A 23,597-nucleotide genomic window follows, 5' to 3' on the forward strand; every position below is an offset into this window, starting at 1 on the left:
ATTCAAGTTCAGCCTTGACTGTTTGCTTCGTTAATTATGTGCAAACGTTTCATTCGATTGTATAATCATTATCATATGTAGTCACTTTCACAACTTTCCTTATTAAATGGAAATGTTTTTTTAAGTGGCACTATTGCCAGCTGCAGTGAAGCATTTGAAACTTACAAGTCATTTTCTATACAAGCATGAAAAAAAATGCTTTTGTTCACTGGTTTAAAACAGCGGAAGATTGTTTTTATTTCAAACACGTTCAGCAGGTGACTCACCTGTTTATGTACAATATGAACACTAGAGGGCGACTTGGGTCAAACATTAAGACCATTGCACTGCTGAGCTTGAGAAGCTTGATGTCGATGTACAGCGCCACCTGAAGTATCAATGTGCATAACATATCCGTCCACATCTTCCATCTTCATTATCCTTCTAAATCTCCATCATCTCACCTCTGAATGTGTCCAAACCATTTAAAAACAACATTTACTACATGCGTTTACACATGCAAACCTTCGCCGCTCAATGAGAATACGGGCTTAAGTCTGGTCTCTCTAATTATGTCCATCCTATCTAACATCAAACCTGGTCACTCCTAAAGTAAACCTCAACATTGTCAGCCTAACCTTAAAAATATATCCCTTCATCAGTCCAATCATTTAGCAATTTATCTTCTCTTCTCACTGAATGATGTGTCTGTACTATTTAGGCTACATATATTCACAATTTCTCATTGTCATGCGATATAAAGAAATATAGACTTATATTTTTTTGCGGCAACAGCCGCAACACACTCATGCTTAAATATTTTCTATGCAGGCACACTAGTTGAAACATGGCATTCTGATGAATATTGCGTTTGTGGACTATGAGTTAAGCAATAAAAATCATGGCTCAGTTCAGGAAACAGGTTAGTTGTGATTGGTTGTCACCTGATCCCTGAGCAACTGTCATTTTCAGTCGACAGCAAATGGCAAAATGGCTGCCCCCTGACATTGACAAAAACGGGTGGATTTTGCTGCTCATGTTCCACAAACACAATATTAATCCAAATGCCGTGTTTAGACTAGTGGGGTCACACAGAACATAATATTGTAAAGAAAATTTTGGGTTGACTTTCTTCTTAAAGAAAAAATGTCACTTAACTTCCCATAATGCCTTGAAACTCCTCAACAACAGCTGCAAATTGTGTAAACAGTGGCAGATATACAACATAGACCAACACTTAAAAGCAGATTTCCTCTAAATTGAAATATTAAGTTATGTAGCCGGGGCGGCACGGTGGGAGACTGGTTAGCACGTCCGCCTCACAGTTCAATCCCAGCTCCGGCCTCCCCGCGTGGAGCCTGCATGCTCCACCCACGCTCGCATGGGCCCCCCCCCGGGCACCCCAGCCCCCCCCCCCCACACCCCAAAAACATGCCTCGTAGGTTAATTGGACACTCTAAATTGCCCCTAGGTGTGATTGTGAGTGCGGATGCTTGTTTGTCTCTGTGTGCCCTGCGATTGGCTGGCAACCGACTCAGGGTGCCCCCCGCCCACCGCCCAAAGACCGATGGGATAGGCTCCAGCACTCCCCGCAACCCTTGTGAGGACAAGCGGTATAGATAATGGATGGATGGAAGTTATGTAGCCACACTTGCCTCACTAACATACAAAAGATGCTCCAGTTTTTGCGATTGGCTGTTGGTAATGTCACATTGACATTGATTGACTTTTACAGTATAAGTTTTTATTTTTTTATTTATTGCATCCACATTTGAGTAAGTGAGAAGTGCAATATCAGGTAAATATAAGAATTGTCCTCTAACAAAAGGTGTAGCTAAAATGATGTTGTTTCTCCTAGTGCTAAACTGTACAACTTATGTCCATTTGGCACTGACCAAAAAGGTTTGTTTTGCTGATAGAGCATTATTAAAGTAGAAGTTAACCCCCAAATTTTCTTTCAAATATTTTCTATGTGCCCCCACTAAACACGGCATTCTAATTATTATCTCATTTGTGGAATATGAATTAAGCAACAACATCCACCCGTTTTTTATACATCTCGAGGGGTGGCCATTTTGCCACTTGCTGTCGACTGAAAATGACATCACAGTTGCTCAGGGCTCGGCTAACACCCAATCACAGCTCAGCTTGCAAACGTCACATGACCAAACTCAGAAAACAGGTGAGCCTTGATTGGTCGTTAAGACTTGACCAACTGATGTCATTTTCAGTTGACAGCAAGTGGCAAAATGGCCATCCCCTGAGAAGTAGCCCAATAAATGATTGTTGATAGTGACATTATTTGTTGGTTACAGCTGTTTTCGTGAGCTGTACAGTGCTTCCCAACGTTTTAACATGTAAAAAAATTGTGGCAATTATAGTTTATTGCAAAATCATTTATTTTTCCGATTAGCTTTTGTTTGGTATCTATTAGTGATGAAACAAAACCAAATCAACAACACTTATCTAATATCACACGAGTGGGAGTAATTACTCACCAGTTTTTTTTTTAAACTATGTCTTGACTACTGATTAATGCGGAGGGCTACTAGTTATAGATTTCTTAGGCTGCTTCAGGTTCAACTACATGTCAATTAGAGGATATTCATACTATGGTGCAAATAACGATTATTTTCGTTATAAATTAATCTGTTGATTTTGATTCAGTTATTGGTTTGTTTCATAACATGTCAGAAAATAGGGATTTTTGCCCCTCCGAAGGCAGATGTTTGCAAATGTCTTCGTTTAGAGGCTGAAATCAGAGGATTTGAACAATTATAAGTTAAAGAATGACTCTGAATAAAAGGATCATCAAAATACTTGTTGATTACTGTATTTGATCAATTAGTTGTTAACTGTGACACAGCTATGACTTCCTTTATAAGTAATTTATGTGTTTTGAACTTTTTTTTCACTATTCTGGAGCCAATAACAATTCAGCTGTGATAATGGTATGATATAAACAGTGGTGGGATTACAGTAAGTGCAATATTTCATTACTTTACTTATCGGTATCGGTACAGTACTTTACCTGCCTAATTTTGTACTTTCTACTCCTTACTTTGTCAATACAGGCTCTTTACCTTTCCGGCACAACACGTAAAAGATTTAAATAAAGAGAGGTAAAGCCAACCCAAATTGAGATTTTGATTGACTGATGGATTGACTGATTGATTGCAGTCTTGGGGATTTTATTACATTGTAGCTGGAAAAAAAAAACCTGGGACAGCAGCAACATACAGACAAACGTGAATCAGATTTAATGATAAGATACAGATAACCGATACGGAGAAGCAAGCTATTCCCCCATCCATTGCCTTATCAAAGAGTATTGTTGATTTTGTTGGCTCGAATAGTGATTTGGAGTAGTTGCGTTGTGTCTTGCGCCAGCCTAAAATCTACAAGTTTCTGTTGTTCAAAAATTACTTGTCTAATCTGAGGGGGGGAACACATGGGTACAGTTGCGGTGTATTTTTTTATGTTGTCATTCCCGTAGACATATTTATATGTCTTTTAACAGTCCAGCCATTCAAATCACAGGAATTTATTTATTATGCTTTTCATTTTTTTTCAAACGTTAGGGTTAAAAGATGGTCTGAAAATGTCTGGTAATGAATGAGTTAACTACTATGTTTTGTTAACAAGTTCACAACAGCAAAGGAAAACGTTGTCTGATCTTTTTCATCTCATTACTATGCAGGTTGATTAAATAGAATATAATAAATATTGCGTGCAGAGAATGGTTTTTTTTCTAACTTATCAAAATTTGTAGCTATTCATTGACAACAAAAATCTCTGCACTTGTGCTTATGTAGTGTGAGTACTCAGGCTAGCTCTGCTTTTCACTGTATCTGTATGTGATGATTATCGATTATTGGTGTAATGTAGAGGAACAAATTAAGCGTGTCATATTGACTGTGAGGGCCTGCTCGGCTGTGAAGGAAGACTGAGCGGAATTTGCTCGGAGGCCTGCCTGACAGAAGCAGTCTCCGCCCCCTTGAAGTGGATGTGAAAAGCAGATCTCTGCCACTCTGACATACAGGAAGAAGTTCAATTAGCTTGACAGAAGACGCTACTTCTTTAAGAAGTTCGTTTTCAATACATATACACGACCGTTGCTCTACTGGAATGGGCACGCTGTTAAAGTCGAACATGAAGAGGGAAAGTTGATTTGGACGAGCGCTGTAACGCGTGGATTACTTCAAGCAGAGACGTGGGGGCAATGAGAAAGCAGGACAAGTTTGAAGCAGATCATCACGTCTCCAAAATGTCAGAGCACAGATCCAGTTTCCTTCACATTGGAGACATCGTGTCTCTCTACGCGGAAGGCTCGGTGAACGGCTTCATCAGCACTTTGGGGTACGTCGCTCCTCACCGTTCCCTGTCCCCTCCCTTTCAAACACAGCAATCTGGACTACAGTACTTCCACGTGTGTGTATTTCCCTCTCTCTCGCTAAAATCACACCAACGTGTAAATGTGACACCACAGCTGCTTCTCGTCCAATGCTTGACGCAAATGTAACAGGTATGCAAAGCAGGAAGACAAGTGCAAACGATTACGGTCAACTTTCTTTTCCGTTTTGGCTCAGTCCCACTGAGGAGGAAGTGGAGCTTACCATTGCCATGCTGCTTGCATGCTCCAACATTCCCCATTTACGTGATACCATGATCCATCGGCAATCAACTGAAAAACAATGCAGGGTACAGACTGGGGACTCATGACACTGTACTGGTGACGTTTAAATGTGAGAGAATTTATGCTTCGTATACTACAGTGCTATTTTTTATCTGAAAAAATAGTTTGCTATCAACCACTTAGCAGGAAAACTACACACAATACAAAACGTAAAAAATAACTTAATACTTGGGATGGGCGAATACCGATACCAGGTAACGTATCGGGTCGATGCCGGCCCTATTTCAATTTATCAGGTACTCATGAAGGATGCAGATACCAGCCACCAATACATAAAACAATCTGACATTGACTTCCTTGCCAGTAGTTAGTGCGACACTGTGGCCGTTTGACACTTCGGTGACTCATCATGTGTGTCACGATTATGTCATTGCATAATTGAAAATTGATTTCTTATTTATTTATTTCATAAGTACTAGAAGCAATATCGGTGCTTGGTATCAGTATCGTTGAGTACTTGTACTGCTATAGGTCTGGGAAAAAAAGTGGTATCAAACATCCTTACTTAATATATATCATGTAATGCAAACATGATGAGTATTTATATGGAACATTTAAACGGTTTTCTTTTGCAATCTAGGACAGTGTTTTCCAGCACGTTTTGAGCCAAAGCACATATTTATCCAAGAAAACATTTAGGTCACACCACCAAACAAAATTATAACAAAAGGTCTATAAATATATATATATCGAAATAAATGAGAATCTTATTTACTGACGCAATGTGAATTCTACGTCTGTTCAGTTAAACGCAATCTCTTATTCTGTTGTATGAATGCAACAGGTTGAAACACGGGTCAGTTGGACATTCTGCCATCTAGTGGAAGAAAATTTGATTGTGTTGCATGTCACTATACAGCAGGGGCCGCCAAGTACGGTCCTCGAGGGCCCCTATCCTGCATGTTTTACAGAGATTTCTCCCTCCTCCAACACGCCTGATTCAAATGATCAGGATTGTTATCAAGCTTCTGCAGACCTTGCTGATGAACTGATCATTTGAATCAGATGTATTGGTGGAGGGAAACATCTAAGAAAATGCAGGACAGGGGCCCTCGAGGACCGTAGTTGGTGACCCCGGCTGTACAATATGTTGCTGGCATACAAAAATAAATAATTTGTTGTAAAAAAAAAAAATTAAAAAAAATCTGATCAATTTGGACCACATACAAGGTGACATCCTTTTTGCTGCTCTGCATTATCTGCTGCAAATCAGCATTGTGCGGGCGACAGCTGTTTAAAAAAATATTTATGGTAAACCAAAGTAAACGTGTTTGTGGTTACTCGGCTTGAGAGTACAGCACCATGAGTACAAAAACAGAGCTGAAATTCAATATTGGGCATTTGTCTTCAAAGTTACTATACTCCCAGAGCTGGGAATTTTACTAAAAATATGCGGTCCGTTTATCGCCTTACGCCTACAGCCGGTGTACCCTTCCGCTGTCCGTTTATCTGCTATTTTGTCCCGGCGAGAAAAATAGTACCCAAGTCTGAGTTGATCTACTCTGAGATAGGACACTCAGAGTTTCTGGTTCCAGAACCGCTGATTTGAATCAGTTTACTCAACTGTGAGTTTCTTCACCTGGAGTTAAATGTGTGCACCAGAACTATGAAAAGACAGCATCAATGGAGCCCCGATTTGACGAGTCACCATGGCAACGAGGGAGAGGCGTGGGAGAACGTTGCTGCTCAGGTCAATATGTACACTGAAAATAATGCTGTGCATCATTTACTCAATTGTATTTCGTCAAGTGGTTGCACGAAATAAAATCTGAATCCAGATAGATTTTTTTTAAGCAGACCATGCATCCACTTTAAAAATGTATCTGCATACAGATGATTTTATTTTGTGCAACCACTTGACAAAATAAAATTGAGCAAATTTAACCATAATTTTTTTCAGTGTATGCAGGCGTTTCAATGTATACATTGAAAAAAATGATAGTTGAATTTACTCAATTAGATTTCGTCAGGTGGTTGCAAAAAATGAAATAATCTGGATCCAGATGCATTTTGAAGTATATATATATATATATATATATATATATATATATATATATATGTCTACTTAAAACATGTATCTGGGTTCAGATGATTATATTTCATGCAACCACTTGCCGAAATATAATTGAGTAAACCATACACAGCATTTTTTTCAGTGTACACTGAAAAAATCGTGTGTTGAATTTACTCAATTACATTTCGTCAAGTGGTTTCACAAAATGAAATAATCTGGAGCCAGATACATTTTTTTTAAGTGGATATATAGTCTTTTTAAAAATGTATCTGGATTCAGATGATTATTTTTTGTGCAACCACGTTAAAGATATTAAAGTGGAAATTCATTGAAATGTTTTCATTGTATACACTGAAAAAAAGGGTTGAATTTACTCAATTTTATTTGGTCAAGTGATTGCACGAAATAAAATCATCTGTATCCAGATACATTTTTAAAGTAGATGCATGGTTTACTTAAAAAATCTGGATTAATTTTATTTTATTTCGTGTAACCACTTGACGAAATCGGAATGCACAGGATTTTGTTCAGTGTATGTAGGTGATGGACTGTCACGTGAAACGGTATTGCTCAAAAAGATAATTATCTGGAAATGCTAAAACATCATTGTGCGGTCCGATCTTCCGGCGAGTCTTTAATTCTCTGCATACTAACGCTGCACCTTCATCCAGGGGCACATTATCAACACGTCATATTTGTCTCCACCTACACTGAAAAAGATGGTGTTGAATTTACTCACTTTTGTTTCGTCGAGTGGTTGCACAAAACAAAATCATCTGGATCCAGATACATTTATTTCTTAGATGTATGGTCTACTTAAAAAATGTATATGGATCCAGACGATTATATTTTGTGCAACCACTTCAGTAATTCAAATTGAGTACATTCAGCAGAAACCTTTTTCAATGCTACTGTGCCTAATGGACTTCTCATATGCTGACTCCAATTTTTTTTAAATGACAGACGGCAGAACTAGGCTATGCCAAAACTCGCCTGCGTGAACTGAAGGAATGAGGAAATGAAAAGGAGTGGGTGGCTCTGAAAGAGGGCGTAGACAGAGAGACACTCGAGGTTCATTGAGAAAAACCTGCTCCTGACCAGGATAGGTTCAGAGAGTCTGTTTCTGCGGTAACTGAGCGAGAGCTTAAGTTACCTCTCTCTCTGAAAGCAGCTAGAGTTACCCCTCTTTCTCTGGTTTGAGTTTCTCTCATTTCAGGGTTAGCAGGCTGAGTTTTCACTTAACCTGCTTTATGAAACGGACCCCACCAGTGATGGGACATCGTGATTTCCCTTAAACATGATCAGTGTCTTCACATATTCGCGCAATAAGAACACCATTCAAGGTTATTTGAGCAGATTTGCTTTTTCAGAAGTGTGTATCAAACTGGTAGCCTTCTGCATTAACCAGTACCCAAAAAGTAGCTCTCAGTTTCAAAAAGTTTAGTCGACCCGATTTACATGAATACATTTTGAGGAAATGCTCACCTTGCTGAGGGAAGTACACCTTTTGAAATGCACTCAAAGCAAGCATACTATTGAATGTTTTCAAGAGAAATGTCAGGTTGAGTCTCAGTTTGTGTCGACAATATTGTTTTATTGCAAAGGCAGAATGCCAATAGGCACCTCTCCTCTGATGTATTATCTCAATAATTTGTGTCGCTAGTAAATAATTTTCCAAATTGCTGGTGACCTCCCATTCAAGGTTTTCTGGTGCAATCTGTACGTGTAGTGTAAATAAACATGTACAGCAACAGAAATTAGTTTGGCTGCACCATAGCCGACCCTGAATTGAAAGCCTTTCAGGGTGCCCTGTGGGATCTGAATTCTGCAAAACAAGCGTGATCAACCGGGTGAGGAATGAGTTTGCCCCACCCTCTCTTTCTCAATATTGGTCTTTACAGTTTAGGACACTTTGCGCCTCGAAAAACAGCTTTTAAAAGCAGATTTTCTTGCCATTTCTTCTTCATCTTTTAATTTCAAGATCCTTAGGAGGAACCTTATTTCTAATTCGGACCTTAAAAAAATGGGGAAACTGTCTTTTAAAGTATACAAGTCTGCAATACGGAATTTCAAAGAAAAACTCCTAAAATTCAACAACACCTGTGTTGATGCAAATGAGAGCAAAGAGACAAATGGGGATAGTAAATATAAACGTGTCCATGATGTGATTGTATGGCTAAGCAGTAAAATAACTCTAACTAATAGCTCTTATAACCCCTTGAGAGATTGCCTTTAAGCAAAGAGCCCAACCCCTGTGAGCACACTTAAAGTTGAGCTGGGCGTAGTGCCTCTGTTTGCATAGGTTAACATGAAATCTCTTCAACCCTCACACGCCTTTGTATTCCAAACAACCAGAAGCCAGAACACTTTTAATGTCATTACAAGTTCACCTTGGCCGTCCAGATTCATCATGGATCTTGTTCTCTAATTTGATGCCATGTCAGACTGTGCTGTTGTGAGAACTCCCTGAAAAAAGTCTGTCCGATGAAACCTCTACAGTTGAACACAATTCCGGGACCCTGGTCAACCTCTTTGTTTGGATTTAGAAGCATTTTCCCCATGGGGATAATGCAATTTAAAATAATCTATTCCAGGGTCATTGTTTCGACAATTTCTAAGCAGCATTTTAACATTCGTAAAAGCATAAAAATAATTAACAGTTTTTAAAAGTAACAAACATTATATCAAGTCAAATTTATTTATATACAATACAATACAATACAATACAATAGCACTTAATCATAGAATGCCCACAGTTGACAAATATTACAAACATTATACTACTCAGTCTTAAGTGAAGATCATAGCAGCTCACGCTAGTGTTGTCGTCAAGACCACACCAACCGAGACCAAAACATTATTGAGACTAGCGAGTATCGAGGCCGAAATAAAAACACGGCTGTATACATCAATGAAAAATCACTCAAAAACCAAAACAATACGACCATGTTTTTTTTTATTTTTATTTTTTATGTCTGCAACAAAAACAAATGATGTTGTTTTTGAAATAGTGCAATGAAACAAATCTTGTGGTACTTCAGGCGACACTGAGAAGGCAGCACAGCACATGCATTCTGCATTTCTCACTGATCACAGTAGAGCTGACTTGGTCTCAACTGGTCTTGATCAAAAATGTTGATCCTTTGATCCCGAGACGACACCGAGACCCCTATAGGGGAAGTCCACTCAAACATGCTTGTTTCGAGAACATATTCTATTAAAGCCCACTAGTTGAAACAAGGCATTCTGATAAATATTGCTTTTGTGGAATTTGAGTTAATCCACCCCTGTTTAGCCATCTCTGGGGGCGGCCATTTTGTCACTTCTGTCGACTGAAAATGACATCACCCAGGGCTCAGGTAACAACCCATCACGGCTGACCTGTTCTCTGAAGCTGAGCTGTGATTGGTCGTTACCTGAGCCATGAGTAGTTGTGATGTCATTTTCAGCCAACTGATGACAAAATGGCCGCCCCCTGAGATGGCTACATTTTGCTGCTTAACTCATATTTCACGAACGCAATATTAATCAGAATGCTGTGTTTCAACTGGGTTGTGGGGCCAGCTGGGAACATACTCTTGGGAAAAAAAATATGTTTGGGTTGATTTCCCCTTTAAAGACTGATCTCGAGAAATACAACTCTACCAAACACATCTTTTTTTTTTATATAATTTTTTTTTAACATTCTAAGCCATCACTTGAATGTAAAATAAAGCTTATCCTTGTTGAAATGTGGAAGCAACTCTCCTATACAGCAATTCTGCCAACTCTGTATAATAATTTCATAAAAGTCTTGCATTGTTCTTTGTCGAAGTTTGTTTTTTGCTTTTCGAATCAAAATGTATGCTCAGGGATATGATGTTCCTGTATAAGGTGCACCTTAGTGTGATGTGATGGTTGAATTAGAGCGCTAAAGGTTTTTGCAAGTTTGAATGTATAATTTCCTGAATGTTTTGGTCGGATTGTTTTGGTCTGAACTGAAGATCTAAAAGGCGTTTCAATTGAGTGGTTCCAGTCTTTCTTTTGTTGCTGCCCAGTGCATGTGTACAGTCTCCGAAGTTTATATGCCATTAGTGCTCTGCTTAATCAACAGGTCGAAGCATGCAGCAGCAGCAGCAGGCATTTGTTGTGTCCTCCACATACAATGTGTTTCTTCTCCCGCATTCCTTTCCCTTGTCACAGCTCTGAATATTATTCGGTTCTCGCTCTGTGTTGAACAGCGTCTGCGGGGCTATAATTAGCTTCCGTGTATCCAGCCTGGTTGCTTTATCTGTGGTTCATGGTTAACCCAGTTACAGGAAAAAAAAAAAAACGGACACGCCGAGTGTGATCGTCAAAGCTCCTCCTCTGTACTATAGCTCCTCTCTGTTAATTTGTGCTACTTACTTTTGAGGTTTCGCCTGTTGGCTTCAATTGTTGCACGTCTCGATCTCACACTAAAATTCTTTTTAGGAATTAGAACTCAGGCTATGGATTGACAGTGATCAAGTGCAATGGAAAGAATAAGAAAGGGCTGGGATTGTTTAAGCAGTCACTAGCATTGCATGAATTGGGTGAATTGTCAAGCAGGATGAATGGGTTGCTTGTGCTTTTCAGCCTTTGTATATTGGTATTGAATGACATGCTTTTTGACTCGAAATACAGCCAGTAGCAGTGCAACAGAGTAATGCGGCAATAAAACTGTCAACATCCACTGACCACAACTTCACAATGTAATGACCTCCATCCAAGTAGAGAGTGGCATCATAATCTTATAAGAGACTGTTAAGAATTCAATCGTGTGGAATTGGTTGTTGATTAATCATGAGCTACTTGACCGCAACCAGCAGAGAAGCATTCATTCAGTATCAACTTGTTAGCTGTGTAAAGAACAACATAAGCTGAGCAAGCAGACATCTGCTATTGCGGAACGTGTCTGGGGACTGGCATTATTCGTCTCTCACATTTACATCCCACGTGGCCATTAGCGAACAAGGACATCTGGTCAAATGCCCATTCCTAATTATGGTGCATGTATTTTTGTTCAATATATTTGTTGTGGGTTTAGAACTGCAGTTCATCAAACTGTGTGGTGTTTTTTTACATGCATACTCTATTATCTCATGTGCTGGATTCCATTTGTGCAGTAGGCTAGTATATACGATTGTAGCCCAGTGAGTGCTTGAAGCACGGACATATTAACTAAAAAAAAAAAAAACAGTCTCTAATCAACACTGCACAGTTTCCTCTTGTGGTAACATCCCACTGGTGTCCACTTTTGTAGCCTTCATCTTGACTAAGAAGAACTATGCACACACTTGATAATAGAGAGCAAAAGTATGTCAACACCAGACACACACAATGTCATGGCTAATGTCCAATATCAGCTACAAGGACACCACTAACTTGCAAAGATGTTGATTACACTTTTTTGTTGCTCTTTTGTTCAGTCTTGTCGACGACAGGTGTGTCGTCCAGCCTGATGCAGGAGACTTGACAAACCCTCCCAAAAAGTTCAGAGGTATGTGCAATTGGTCACACACACACCAAGCAGTGGGGGCTAACCAAGTGCCTCACGGAGTGCTTTTTATGTCCCACTGTTGCTCCAGTGATGTTTTTGTTGTGTTTAATTGACTCTGCCGGCCTCTGCTCGGTAAATAATCATGACCTCCAACTAAAGTGCACTTCTGCCATAATCAGAGAGTCTGACTCATGCGGCATGAGAGCTTTGTTCGTCTTCTTTGCAGATTGCCTCTTCAAGGTGTGTCCCATGAACAGGTACTCTGCCCAGAAGCAATTCTGGAAGGCGAAACAAGGAAAACAAGGGAGCAACACACAGGCAGATTTATTCAAGAAGTTACAGGTAAAATTTCAGTCCCCATCAGTCGTCCTGCATTGATATCTTGCGTGCATGCCTTTATAACAAATTCTGTAAATCTTTTTTCCTCCCAGCATGCAGCAGAGCTTGAGCAGAAGCAGAATGAGTCGGAAAATAAGAAGCTCCTTGGAGAAGTTGTTAAATACAGTAATGTTGTCCAGGTACAGCCAATCTGTAAACACTTGTGGTGTCAGCTCGTCCTCACTCCAGAGCCTGCTTTTGTTTATTCTGTTTATCAGGGCTCGTCACTATAGTTACGATCGCCTGTAATAATCATTCCTCACTTCTGTAATTAAATTGCTTTGATTTAACGAGGCAGGTTGTGCTTGAACTGTTTTTTCCATGTAAGACCCGCTCTTATACTGCCAGCCTGTGAACGTGACCGATTCTTGGCCCTCAGCTCCTGCACATCAAGAGCAACAAGTACTTGACAGTGAACAAGCGTCTCCCTGCCTTGCTGGAAAAAAATGCCATGCGAGTTTCTCTGGACCCAGCTGGGAACGAGGGCTCCTGGTTGTACATTCAGCCTTTCTGGAAGCTGCGCAGTGAAGGAGACAATGTAGGTGCCCGACTGCTTGCGCCGGCCATTTCTACAGACACTAACAATGCGCCAAAATGGAAACTCCTTTCTCGACTGTTCGTCCAATTCCAGTAACTTTTCTGATTTTGTCCCTCTTCTCTGGCTTTAGCATCCTATGATTAAAGGTATTGCTCTTGATTGTGCATGACCATTACTCTTTAGTGGCTCATATCAAGAAGCATGGTTGGACAGGCTTTCCCTCTCCTCTCTGTAATCCCTATGTCACTAGTTATGCTTCACTTTGTTGTAAATACTCCAGTGCAGCATTGGAAATAGTGCATTCAAGACCAAAGTGTGCCAGAGAGTAGATACACTCTAAAAACAGTTGGGTTAAAAATAACACAATTTTGGGTCAAAAATGGACCGATCCACAACATGGGTCAATTTGACCCAACTTTTTTAGTTGTTTTTGCAGAAAACAACCCAACAATGGGTAGTTTAAGTTCAAAACAACGCAAAAATGGGCGGTTTTGTACAAAACAATGCAAGAAAGCGGGTCAAATTGACCCAATTTGTGTATTGGTCCATTTTTGACCCCGAATCGGGTTATATTTAACCCAACTGTTTTTAGAGTGTAGCATGACATTTAGTTATACTGCACTAATTTTAAAAAATGGCACACGGAATGGAATGATCTGCAAATGCTAGTACACTCCTCCTTTAAATAGTTTTTACTAATAAATAAAGCTGTTTTTAGATACAATACAAGCATCCATGACAGGATAACGGATGGCAAATGCAGTGTTGTGAATACTAAAAAAAATAAAATAATGGTGCACAAATTCTTATGGTATCATACAAAGGTATCTATCAGAGGACTTGATAAAATAGGATAAGTCTTAAAATAGTGTTAGTTACAGTTTGAGAGTAACATTGTGCACTTGAAAAATGCGCAGGATTTCGTAATCCACTGATCCACAATCTCTAATATTGGTAAAGCATTCTGATATTGTGTATCCTATGTTATCCTGTATTGCAAACACATTTTTGTTGTGGGCCAAACTCTAGTTACGGTTTCCCTTGGAGGGCCATTATGACAGTGAAACTATATAAATGTTGGATCAGCGCCTATTATTACATATTCAATGGACAACAAATTGATGGATAACTGATTTTGAAATCAGAAGTCAATAATAGTTTTTGGTGAAATGGTTTGTTCAACTTTTGTTTAAGTTATTGTAGTAAGGGTTTTGGTAACAAGAAAATGCTAGCAATGTCGCAATGTATTTTATTATTTATTACATGACAGTTTGAAATTTACTGATTTTTAGCAAGCATCATGGAAGTTGACATGCTTGATTTGCTTTCGCGAGCCACATAAAATCATGTGGTGGGCCCCCGGGCCTTGAGTTTGATACCTGTGTTGTATTGGATCTTGTACATAGTGTATCATACATTGTGTGATTATTCATGCAGTAAATGGAGGAGGATGTGTTGTTTGTTTACTCTTGTTTGTTTATTATTTATTTATTTATTTATTGCTTCGTGCTGGAGTGCATGAGCTGTGAGACCTTGTATGCTGCACTCATGTCCAACTCACTGGCAGACATTCTTGTACATACATACTATTTGCAGTGAGCATGTTTTCAATTCACCCTGTTGCACCTCAAAAATGGGATTGGGGCGGGTTGGTTGCTTCCAGACCTTTGCATGGAGAAACATTTGCGGTCATTGACATTGGGTTATTTAAAACTGATTTCCTATTGAGGAACAAAATGTCTGAAACATGATTTTAAGGTGGTGGTTGGCGACAAGGTGGTGCTGATGCCAGTGAACGCAGGGCAGCCTCTTCATGCCAGCAATATCGAGCTGCTAGACAACCCGAGCTGCAAAGAGGTGGGACCACTAATCCACAAACGTTGTAAATTTCGCCGGTTCACCCGCTCCCGCCTGCTTCATGTTGCAGGTTAATGCCGTCAGCTGCAACACAAGCTGGAAGGTCACATTGTTCATGAAGTTTAGTGAATACAAGGAAGACATCCTGAAAGGGGTTTGTTTTAGTACTTTCTCTTGTGTGTGACCTTTGGCGAACTGGTTTGAATTTGCGGGCTTTAATAATAATGTGCTGTGTCACGCTCGTGTGCCTTCTCCCAGGGAGATGTGGTTCGGCTCTTCCACGCAGAGCAGGAGAAGTTTCTGACCTGTGACGACTACAAGAAAAAGCAGCATGTCTTCCTCCGTACCACACTGCGACAGTCTGCCACCTCTGCCACCAGCTCCAAGGCTCTCTGGGAAGTTGAGGTAAAGCATGAAATGATTGGAAACCCCAAAAAGTTCAATCTATTGTTGACATTTTTCAGTGTTCCTCTGACTTGTGTGGCCAGCTCGTGATTTTAGTTGGAAGTGAAATGCTTTTGTAGTTTTATAAACACGCTCCAGTTTGTTGTTTAGCACCCTTTCTTTCTTTCTTTCTTTCTTTCTTTCTGTGAATGCCTTTTCAATTCTGTCGTTATTTTAAATGTCCTCAATATCAGGATGAACTAATTTGCCACAACTGACTGCATTTACACTAGCCAGAAATGCAAAATGGCTGTCAATGAGTGTGTCATTCTAAGTGACCATATCCAGCTCCAGCAAAGGTTCTAATTCAGAATCGCAGTTGTGAAGCATAGGTTGCCAGCATCTGGATCTAATCTAGTCACTCTCTCTAATTGGTCCACCAGTTCAGTACTGATTTTTTTTTTTTTTTTCTCCTCTGGGGCCACCTTATTTATCACTCATCATTGGGAATTTGGAGACTAGTCTCTGGACTCTGTCGCAGTCTAGACAGAGACTCTCATGTTATACAGAACTGATTTTTTTCCACCTTATGTTTGACAGCATTATTGAAAGCAATTATTGTTTTGAATATTGCATCCGTTATCATAGTCTGCTGGATGGTCACTTGTCACAGCATATTTTAAAAGGTTGCCATGTTTGGGGTGAGTCAGGCTGCCAGTACTTTAAAGAATTGCTTGATATGTTTTTTTGTTTTGTTTTTGTATTATTATTATTGTTGTTATTATTCTTATTTTGGGGGGGCATAATTACCCCTACTATTTATACACGAAATGTATTTATACGTTTACACATTGTAAAGTAAGTTTTGATTTTTAGCATTGGCATTCAGAGAGAGTTGGAATTTAAAAGCAACTTTATTTAGACCAAGAAGAAATTCTTCTGGCGGACTTTATGCCACAACAAATGTAATTCACATTGGGAAAAAATGTGATGTTTCTCTGTGCATTTTTTCATGTTTCTCTGTTTATTGTCTTTTTGGTTTATTTTCTAACTCTTTTTATACCCTCTTCCCAGGTTGTTCACTACGACCCCTGCAGAGGTGGGGCAGGTCAGTGGAACAGTTTGTTTCGCTTCAAGCACCTCGCTACTGGCAATTACCTCGCAGCTGAGGTGAGTGAGGCCTTTTTTAACTTAACATGCTTGTGGTTTTTAGAATTCAGCAAATGAATTAGCTTAATTACTTCACAGACCACTGTTGTATTAGATAAATAAATGCAACATTCTATCTTTTATTGTATTTTTGATTATATTAGTTGTCAACTTTTGGGATACTCTACTGTACATATGAGTGAATAAACCCTCTTGAGAAGGATGATACTGTGCTGTAGGTGGCAGTGTTTCCTTTGATGCGGGCAGCGTCAGGTCTTTATGCAGTTTGGATTGGTTGATCAACAGTACTGACCAAGTTATGATGAGAAGAGTCTTCCCTTGAAGTCGTTTTTCTTTCTCTGCAGGAAAATCCTGAATTCAAAGTCAAAACACTGGAGCCTAAGGGAGAGGTGAGTTTGTCTCATGATGACATTCAGCTTCTAAATGGCACACAAGTCATATCATCCTTGCACCAACACATAGTGTCATCTTCTAATGTTGGTAATTTATGGATAAAGAGGTGGGCCACTTTATAGATCATGTTACGCCATAAGATGAGTTGGACCGCAAGCGAATGAGTCATGAGAAGCAGTTGTCTTAACTCCATATCCCCCTCTGTCTCGTTATGCAATTTTGCAAGCTCTCTTAGACTCACAACTTACTAAACGCAGTCGCACACACGCACGCATGCCTACTCCTATTCTATATCTAGATTCTTAAGCCCCTAGCTACCTTGAACATTTGTATTCAGGCAGTGAGCGCACACACACAAACTGTCTCACCCTCACACACGTTCTTATGCCCACGCTGAATTTCAGACACACAGGGGGCTCCTTACATAACGTCTGGGTGTGTGTGTGTGTGTGTGTGTGTGTGTGTGTGGCGGGGGCGGGGGGGTGCTCTGTGAAATGGGTGGGAAGGGTAGAAGACGTGCTGTCTGCTCCGCTCCACTCGTCTGTTAAGCTGCTGGGGTGAGTCACCAGTGGACTGGAGGAGGGGGGGAAGTGTGGGGTGGGGGGGGTGTCTTTCGAAGTTGAGGTCTGAAGGCACCTTTAGGGAGCTTCCCATTGACATCCAAAGAGGAATAGGTGGAATTAACTCTAACTACATGTTAATACCTCAGTGAGTCACTTTACATATAGTATTGTCACCTTAATAAAATAAGGCCTTAGGAATTTTATTCTTTTTTTTTTTCCCCCAGAAACATGAAAAACTAAACCAAATACTGCTTATGTTATATTTATTTTAAAGAAATCATTTCGGGGGTAGAATTGAATGATCTTTTTAACTGAAGATACTTGATTTTAGGAGAGGTGGACAGCATCCTGAGTAGATGTAAAAGGCCAAAAAAGTGAAAATATAACTTAAACCATCGTTTTAAGAGGGTGACAATATTGTGGTCATCGCTGTGCTAACCCATTGACGTAACAAAGCTGTCAATTAGGTTCATCTGTGTAATTTAAAAGATCGGATTTGGGGGTGGCTTCATTTGTCAGTAGTTAACTGTGTACTATGAGTAGAGTGAAGGTGAGACGAGTGACACGTACCAATAAATATAATCTCACCTAAGGCACTTTTCCATTCGCCCCGCTCCACACCAAAACGGCCTCGCTTTTGTTCGCTTTTCCATTCGACTTTTCGATGGAACCGCTTTTCAGAACCATCTCAGAGGCGGTTCTCAAGCGCCATCCGTTTGGGGCCAAGCGGGGCCGTGTCGTCACTGTTACCTGATTCGCCGACAGTGATGCATCAAGGAACTCCGCTGCACACACCCGTGTCCTGGTTTTTAGACGAGCCGCCCGCCGGCCGTTACCAAAGTTCCCAAAATACTGCATACACAATAAACATAAATGCTGAACCATATTTACAATTTCGTACTAATGGATGCATTTTTGATGATTAATGGTAAATTCTTTTGTGAGCATGTGTGCACACCACTTGCTCACTGGTACTTATTCAGTTGAAGGAGAGGTCAGGGAAAGAGCCTGACCAATTGTGGCCCCCACCTCGGGGATAGCAGCTTCGAGTGGGCGCCGGAGGGCTTCAGACACCACAGAGCGAGGACGATGAGTCGGAGAGGTGGAAAAATGAATGAGAGTGAGCTTTCCATTTGGAATGAATGAGCGTTGGCGGCGAGCTTTGTGTGTTGCTCTTGAAATGTACAGAGCTGGGCATCGCCTAACCGCCACCGCGTTCCATCGTGCATATTTAATCGACCACATGGTCCCGGTCCAACCCTCGTCGGCGACAGCCAATCGGCGTCGAGGACGTAATCTTCACGTCACAAGCAGGTGCCGAAGGTGCTGAGGTACTTGTGCACCAACACATGGGTGATCAGCAACAACGTGCCCATTGATGCAGAGGAGGAGTGTCCAGTTATGTTCAAAAACAACACACACACGCACAGCGCGTTGACTGGTGAAATGAAAATATGCAGACGGGAAATAGGCGATGCCGAGCTCTGGAAATCACTATCCCAATAGTTTATCCATGGTACCAATGAAATTGTAAACATGGTTCAATATTGTTTTAAGACACAAAATATATGTGCTGTTTACGCAGAATTTTTTCCTTGACGGCACCCGGCCGGCAGCTGTATTAAACCCAGAATTTGATTTTTTTTTTTTGTCATTAGGTGAAAGCTTCTGTGCATTTATTTGGCTGTACTTTGCAACTTTGCCACATCATGCAATGGCAATTCATATTTTGAAGGGTCCGAGAAACGGCTGCTGAGACTTGCCGCTCGTAAAATGTTCTGACATGCTGCAATTCTACTGAGGGCAAGTTTGCACAATTCAATTGATCGTGCGCTTGTTGTAATGGAAAAGCAACAGAGGCCGTGTGGTGTGGTGTGGGGCTGTTTGGGGCTAATGTAAAAGTGGAACTAGAGTCCTTGAAGTATTCAACAATGTGCATCCCACTAATATATATATATATATATATATATATATATATATATATATATATATATATATATTATAATCTAAAAGAAAAAAAATATTTTTATATATATATATATATATATATATATATATATATACACACACACACTAATATTTGGCTGCATGCGGTACACCTGTAGGACATCAGCTTTTGATGAACAAATTATTCATGTTGACTTGGTGTTCGGTGACAGCACACGTTTGCATTACAAGGCCCACTCCGCGGCACCTAACAGCTAGCGTCCCAAATTTCCAGTAAATTCCCATTTCTTTTTAATTCCCATGTGTAGAGCCCAACTTTTCCAGATATCCCAAAATTGTTTTAGAAGGTTTTGAAAAGAAGTGGGGTTTTTTTCAGTTGTCGTCTGGGTGTTTGTGTTTGTTGCTGCAGAATGAGACGGACTCTGTATATTCCAAGAGAAAACATCAAGCAGCTGACAAGATTGCTTTTACACTGGTTTCTGTCCAACATGGCAATGACATAGCCTCCCTCTTTGAGCTGGATGCCACCACGCTGCAGCGGGCTGACTGTCTGGTGCCCAGGTCAGTATCTCACAAGTGACTTCCGCTTAAATCGTATTCAGGAATGGAAATTAGCTCATTTTATAATAATAATTAGGGATGTTCCCATCAGGGTTTTATGACACCGATACCGATCATGCATGAGTGAGATCGGCCAATACCGATTCCGATTACATGGAATATCTGTATTTTTTTTATTTTTATTTATTTATGGTGACTGCTATCATGCAATATTATCTGGAAAAAAAGAGGCCATAATATTGTTGTAATTTTGACAAAAATCTATATATATTTTCAAAAGCATGAAAAAAATACACAACCGTTGCTGGCACAATCTAACAATTATTCCGTCACAAAGAAAACTGAAAAACTTAAATTTACCGGCTTTTAGTAACATCATTTTTAACAGATCAAAATAATCAGCAGTCTCAACAGACTTAATTATGCAAAAAGTCAAATAAATAACATGCCACCTAAATGTCGAGAAAAGTCGAGGGGTTGCACGGGATATGGCCGAAACTACGTTTGTATTAATTATGGTTGGGTTAATCATAATTATGCAGCAAGATGTTTTCCAACTCAGTATAAGGACCTATTATTGTACAATCGAGTTCTTGATTCCCATTGAAACTTTTAAGAATTTCAGGAATTTTTCAAGCCTCATTAGATGTGAGACTTGACCTTATCAGATGTTTCACAGAAACTCTTATGTGAGGCTGAGGCACCTGTGCACCAACACATGGGTGACCAGCACCAACGTACCCATTGATGCAGAAGAGGAGCGTCCGGTCATGCTCAAGGTTTGCATATCTATACTCACGCAGCCAATTACTGCGAATTTAACTCAGATTATTGATGTAGGCATTTCCTGTGGTTGTCACTATAGATTGGCACCTGTTCCACTAAAGAGGATAAGGAAGCGTTTGCTATTGTATCCGTTCCCCTATCGGAAGTCAGAGACTTGGATTTTGCCAACGATGCCAGCAAAGTCCTTGAGGCCACCGTGAGGAAGCTTCAATATGGAAACATTGCTCAGAATGAGAGGAGGTAAAGTCAAGTAGGGTCCCCAAGTTGTGTTTTCTGAGTTCAAGACTTCATGTTTTTATACCCTAACATTGTTTGCAGGTTTGTGACTAAGCTGCTGGAAGACCTGGTTTTCTTTGTATGTGTGGTTCCAAACAATGGCCAGGAGGTTCTGTCCGTGGTCACTTCGACACCCAACCGAGAGAGGCAGAAACTGATGAGAGAACAGAACATCCTCGCCCAGGTCAGCACAGTTTTCCCTCTCATGCAAACACACAGCATTTAATATGTTAAGTGTGATGTGGTAATCATAGTTGCAGTACTAGTAGTCGTTTGCAGTGGTGCAAACGATGCAATGCAGTGTACTGATGTACAGTACATGGTTAAAGTGACTTACACCTCGTTCAGAGTTTAAGCAGGAAACAAACACCAAATACAAGATCATGATGATGATGATCCATAACTTTTTTTTTTTCTTCCTAGCAATAAATACGTGAGAGACACAGTAAATGCTCTCTGGAAAGTATCGGTACAAAACTACTGAAATGCAGATAGCATCACCAGAGTATGCAAACCAGAATTGCAAGTATAATAATATTTACAATAAGATGTTTATGTGGAAATGTTTACTGGTTTATCAGCATATTTAAAAGTATGGTATGGTATCTTAAACATTGCGTATGTTTGGTTTTTAACAATTCAAGCAAGGCAGGTTGATCTGTCCATGCACAAGGATGAGCAGTGTATTTTATATTAAAACAGACTTTGATTGGAGGAGACATTTCTACGAGAATATGCAAATTTACTACATTAAAAATGTAAAAGTCTGTATATGTTAAGATGATTCATCCAAGTGTTTGTTCCTCAGATCTTTGGTATCCTCAAGGCTCCATTCACAGACCAAGGTGATGGCCCCATGTTGAAGTTGGAGGATTTGGGAGACCAGCGCTATTCCCACTTTAAGTATATGCTGAGACTCTGCTACAGAGTGCTGCGACACTCCCAGCAGGACTATCGCAAAAACCAGGCACGTCTTAATTGAGATCTTATTGAGTTTAGGCACACACGCATTCAAGGTTGTCTAAGGAGAGCTCGTGAAAGTTTTCTTAGACTGTCTATTGTCGAAAAAAAAAAAAATTGCTTTTTTAGATTTTTTTTATTTTTTAGATATTTTTAAAGATTACATACCTGAAGTCTCACATCAGTCTTAAGTGACTGCACTTTGAAAAGTGAAAGTAATCATTTTGTGTAATGGTGACAGTAGATCCAGTCATTTTCAAATGAGGTGAAATAATGACATTTGAATAATGTGAATAAAGGGTGTTATAAAATATATTGCCATATAGCTCAAATACAACTGAGGCTGACTTTGTATTTCATTTACCTATTTACTGTCTATAATTAATTAATTAATTAATTAATCCTTTCCTAAATAACAGGTTGACATATTTCCCTCTCACAATAGATACATGTAATTCTATAATGATCTTTATGTCTGAAATGTGTATTTCTGGGCCACGTTTGCCAGTGGGCTTTTTAAAATTATTTTTGGACATTTTCTAAGTTTAGTTACTTGTGAATGTAAGGGAAAGTCAGCTGACAAAACCGATCCGTAAATTTAACACTCCAATGGCTAATTAGGTGACCATAAAACATGCATGGTTAGTCAATGGATGGAGTAAATGTTTTTGCCCCATGCTTTTATTAACCAACAAATACCAATTCAACTAACTGTCATTTTTCCCTATTATCAGAGCTGGGCACTTTACCCTTTTTTGCCGGTCCCGCCGCGACCCTCCACCCTTGACCTGGGTACCCTTCCGGCTGCGACCCCCTGCCCTTATTGATAAAAAATTATCACGTTCCGCCCCCCCCCCCCAAAAAAAAAACATTTCCGTGATTGACGCCGCCGCGGGAGAGATGCTTACAGCAGATCATTAAGGATCATTAGCTGGCTAATTTCCTATTCAAACCCGCTGTGGACACGCTTCAAATGCGCCATAGTACGTTAATACTTACCCAACTGCGTGTGCTTACTTCCATTGGGAGCCCCGGGGTTGGTTTTATCGTATTGTATAATTATTTGGGTCCAACAGACGGCCATAAGTCGCAGTCAACAAGTTACTTATTTATTTTACACACTTGCCCTCCTTCACGGCCTTCAAAATAAAAGCATACCAGCAAACCACTATGCACAGCAGGTTTGCTATGGCGTATTTTCGGAAGTAGGAAAGAACACCAGAAGTGCATGAACTCCACCTTGATGTGCCAGCGTCACACTTGAGTGCTGCGCACAGCTTAATATGCTCCCGGACACCAGTTGTTTTGAAACAGTTGAGTTCCAAGTCGGGGGGCGTCGCTTCAAAAGACAGCGACAACAATGGATATCGTACCTGCTACAACCCCAAATTGACTGATATGACTAGACTATGCATTTAATTTTATTGCCAAACTAGTTTTGCTTTGCTGCGATTGGCTGGCAACCAATTCAGGGTGTCCCCCGCCTACTGCCCGAAGACAGCTGGGATAGGCTCCAGCACGCCCCGCGACCCTTGTGAGGATAAGCGGAATAGATAATGGATGGATGGATGGATAGTTTTGCTTTGCAGCAGCAA

At 40.1% G+C, this 23,597-nt stretch overlaps 1 protein-coding gene across 3 annotated transcripts in view; it reads left to right on the top strand.

The window, feature by feature from the left end:
• The first annotated feature begins 3,928 nt into the window (after window positions 1-3,928).
• Window positions 3,929-23,597, top strand: part of itpr2 (inositol 1,4,5-trisphosphate receptor, type 2) — a 79,234-nt gene continuing 59,565 nt past the window's right edge. For all 3 annotated transcript variants that reach the window (XM_086027735.1, XM_086027736.1, XM_086027737.1), the window contains exons 1-15: window positions 3,929-4,338; window positions 12,119-12,189; window positions 12,416-12,531; window positions 12,621-12,707; window positions 12,947-13,105; window positions 14,864-14,962; window positions 15,033-15,116; window positions 15,221-15,367; window positions 16,421-16,516; window positions 16,861-16,905; window positions 19,829-19,980; window positions 20,660-20,759; window positions 20,846-21,006; window positions 21,085-21,226; window positions 21,851-22,009. In XM_086027735.1, the coding sequence (XP_085883861.1) occupies window positions 4,202-4,338; window positions 12,119-12,189; window positions 12,416-12,531; window positions 12,621-12,707; window positions 12,947-13,105; window positions 14,864-14,962; window positions 15,033-15,116; window positions 15,221-15,367; window positions 16,421-16,516; window positions 16,861-16,905; window positions 19,829-19,980; window positions 20,660-20,759; window positions 20,846-21,006; window positions 21,085-21,226; window positions 21,851-22,009 (1,755 nt within the window). In that variant the 5' untranslated portion in view covers window positions 3,929-4,201. The remainder of the gene's footprint in view (window positions 4,339-12,118; window positions 12,190-12,415; window positions 12,532-12,620; window positions 12,708-12,946; window positions 13,106-14,863; window positions 14,963-15,032; window positions 15,117-15,220; window positions 15,368-16,420; window positions 16,517-16,860; window positions 16,906-19,828; window positions 19,981-20,659; window positions 20,760-20,845; window positions 21,007-21,084; window positions 21,227-21,850; window positions 22,010-23,597) is intronic.

This window comes from Filicampus tigris, chromosome 4 (assembly GCF_054856515.1).
Source record: "Filicampus tigris isolate MCC_2025a chromosome 4, RoL_Ftig_1.0, whole genome shotgun sequence".
NCBI classification, from domain to species: domain Eukaryota; kingdom Metazoa; phylum Chordata; class Actinopteri; order Syngnathiformes; family Syngnathidae; genus Filicampus; species Filicampus tigris.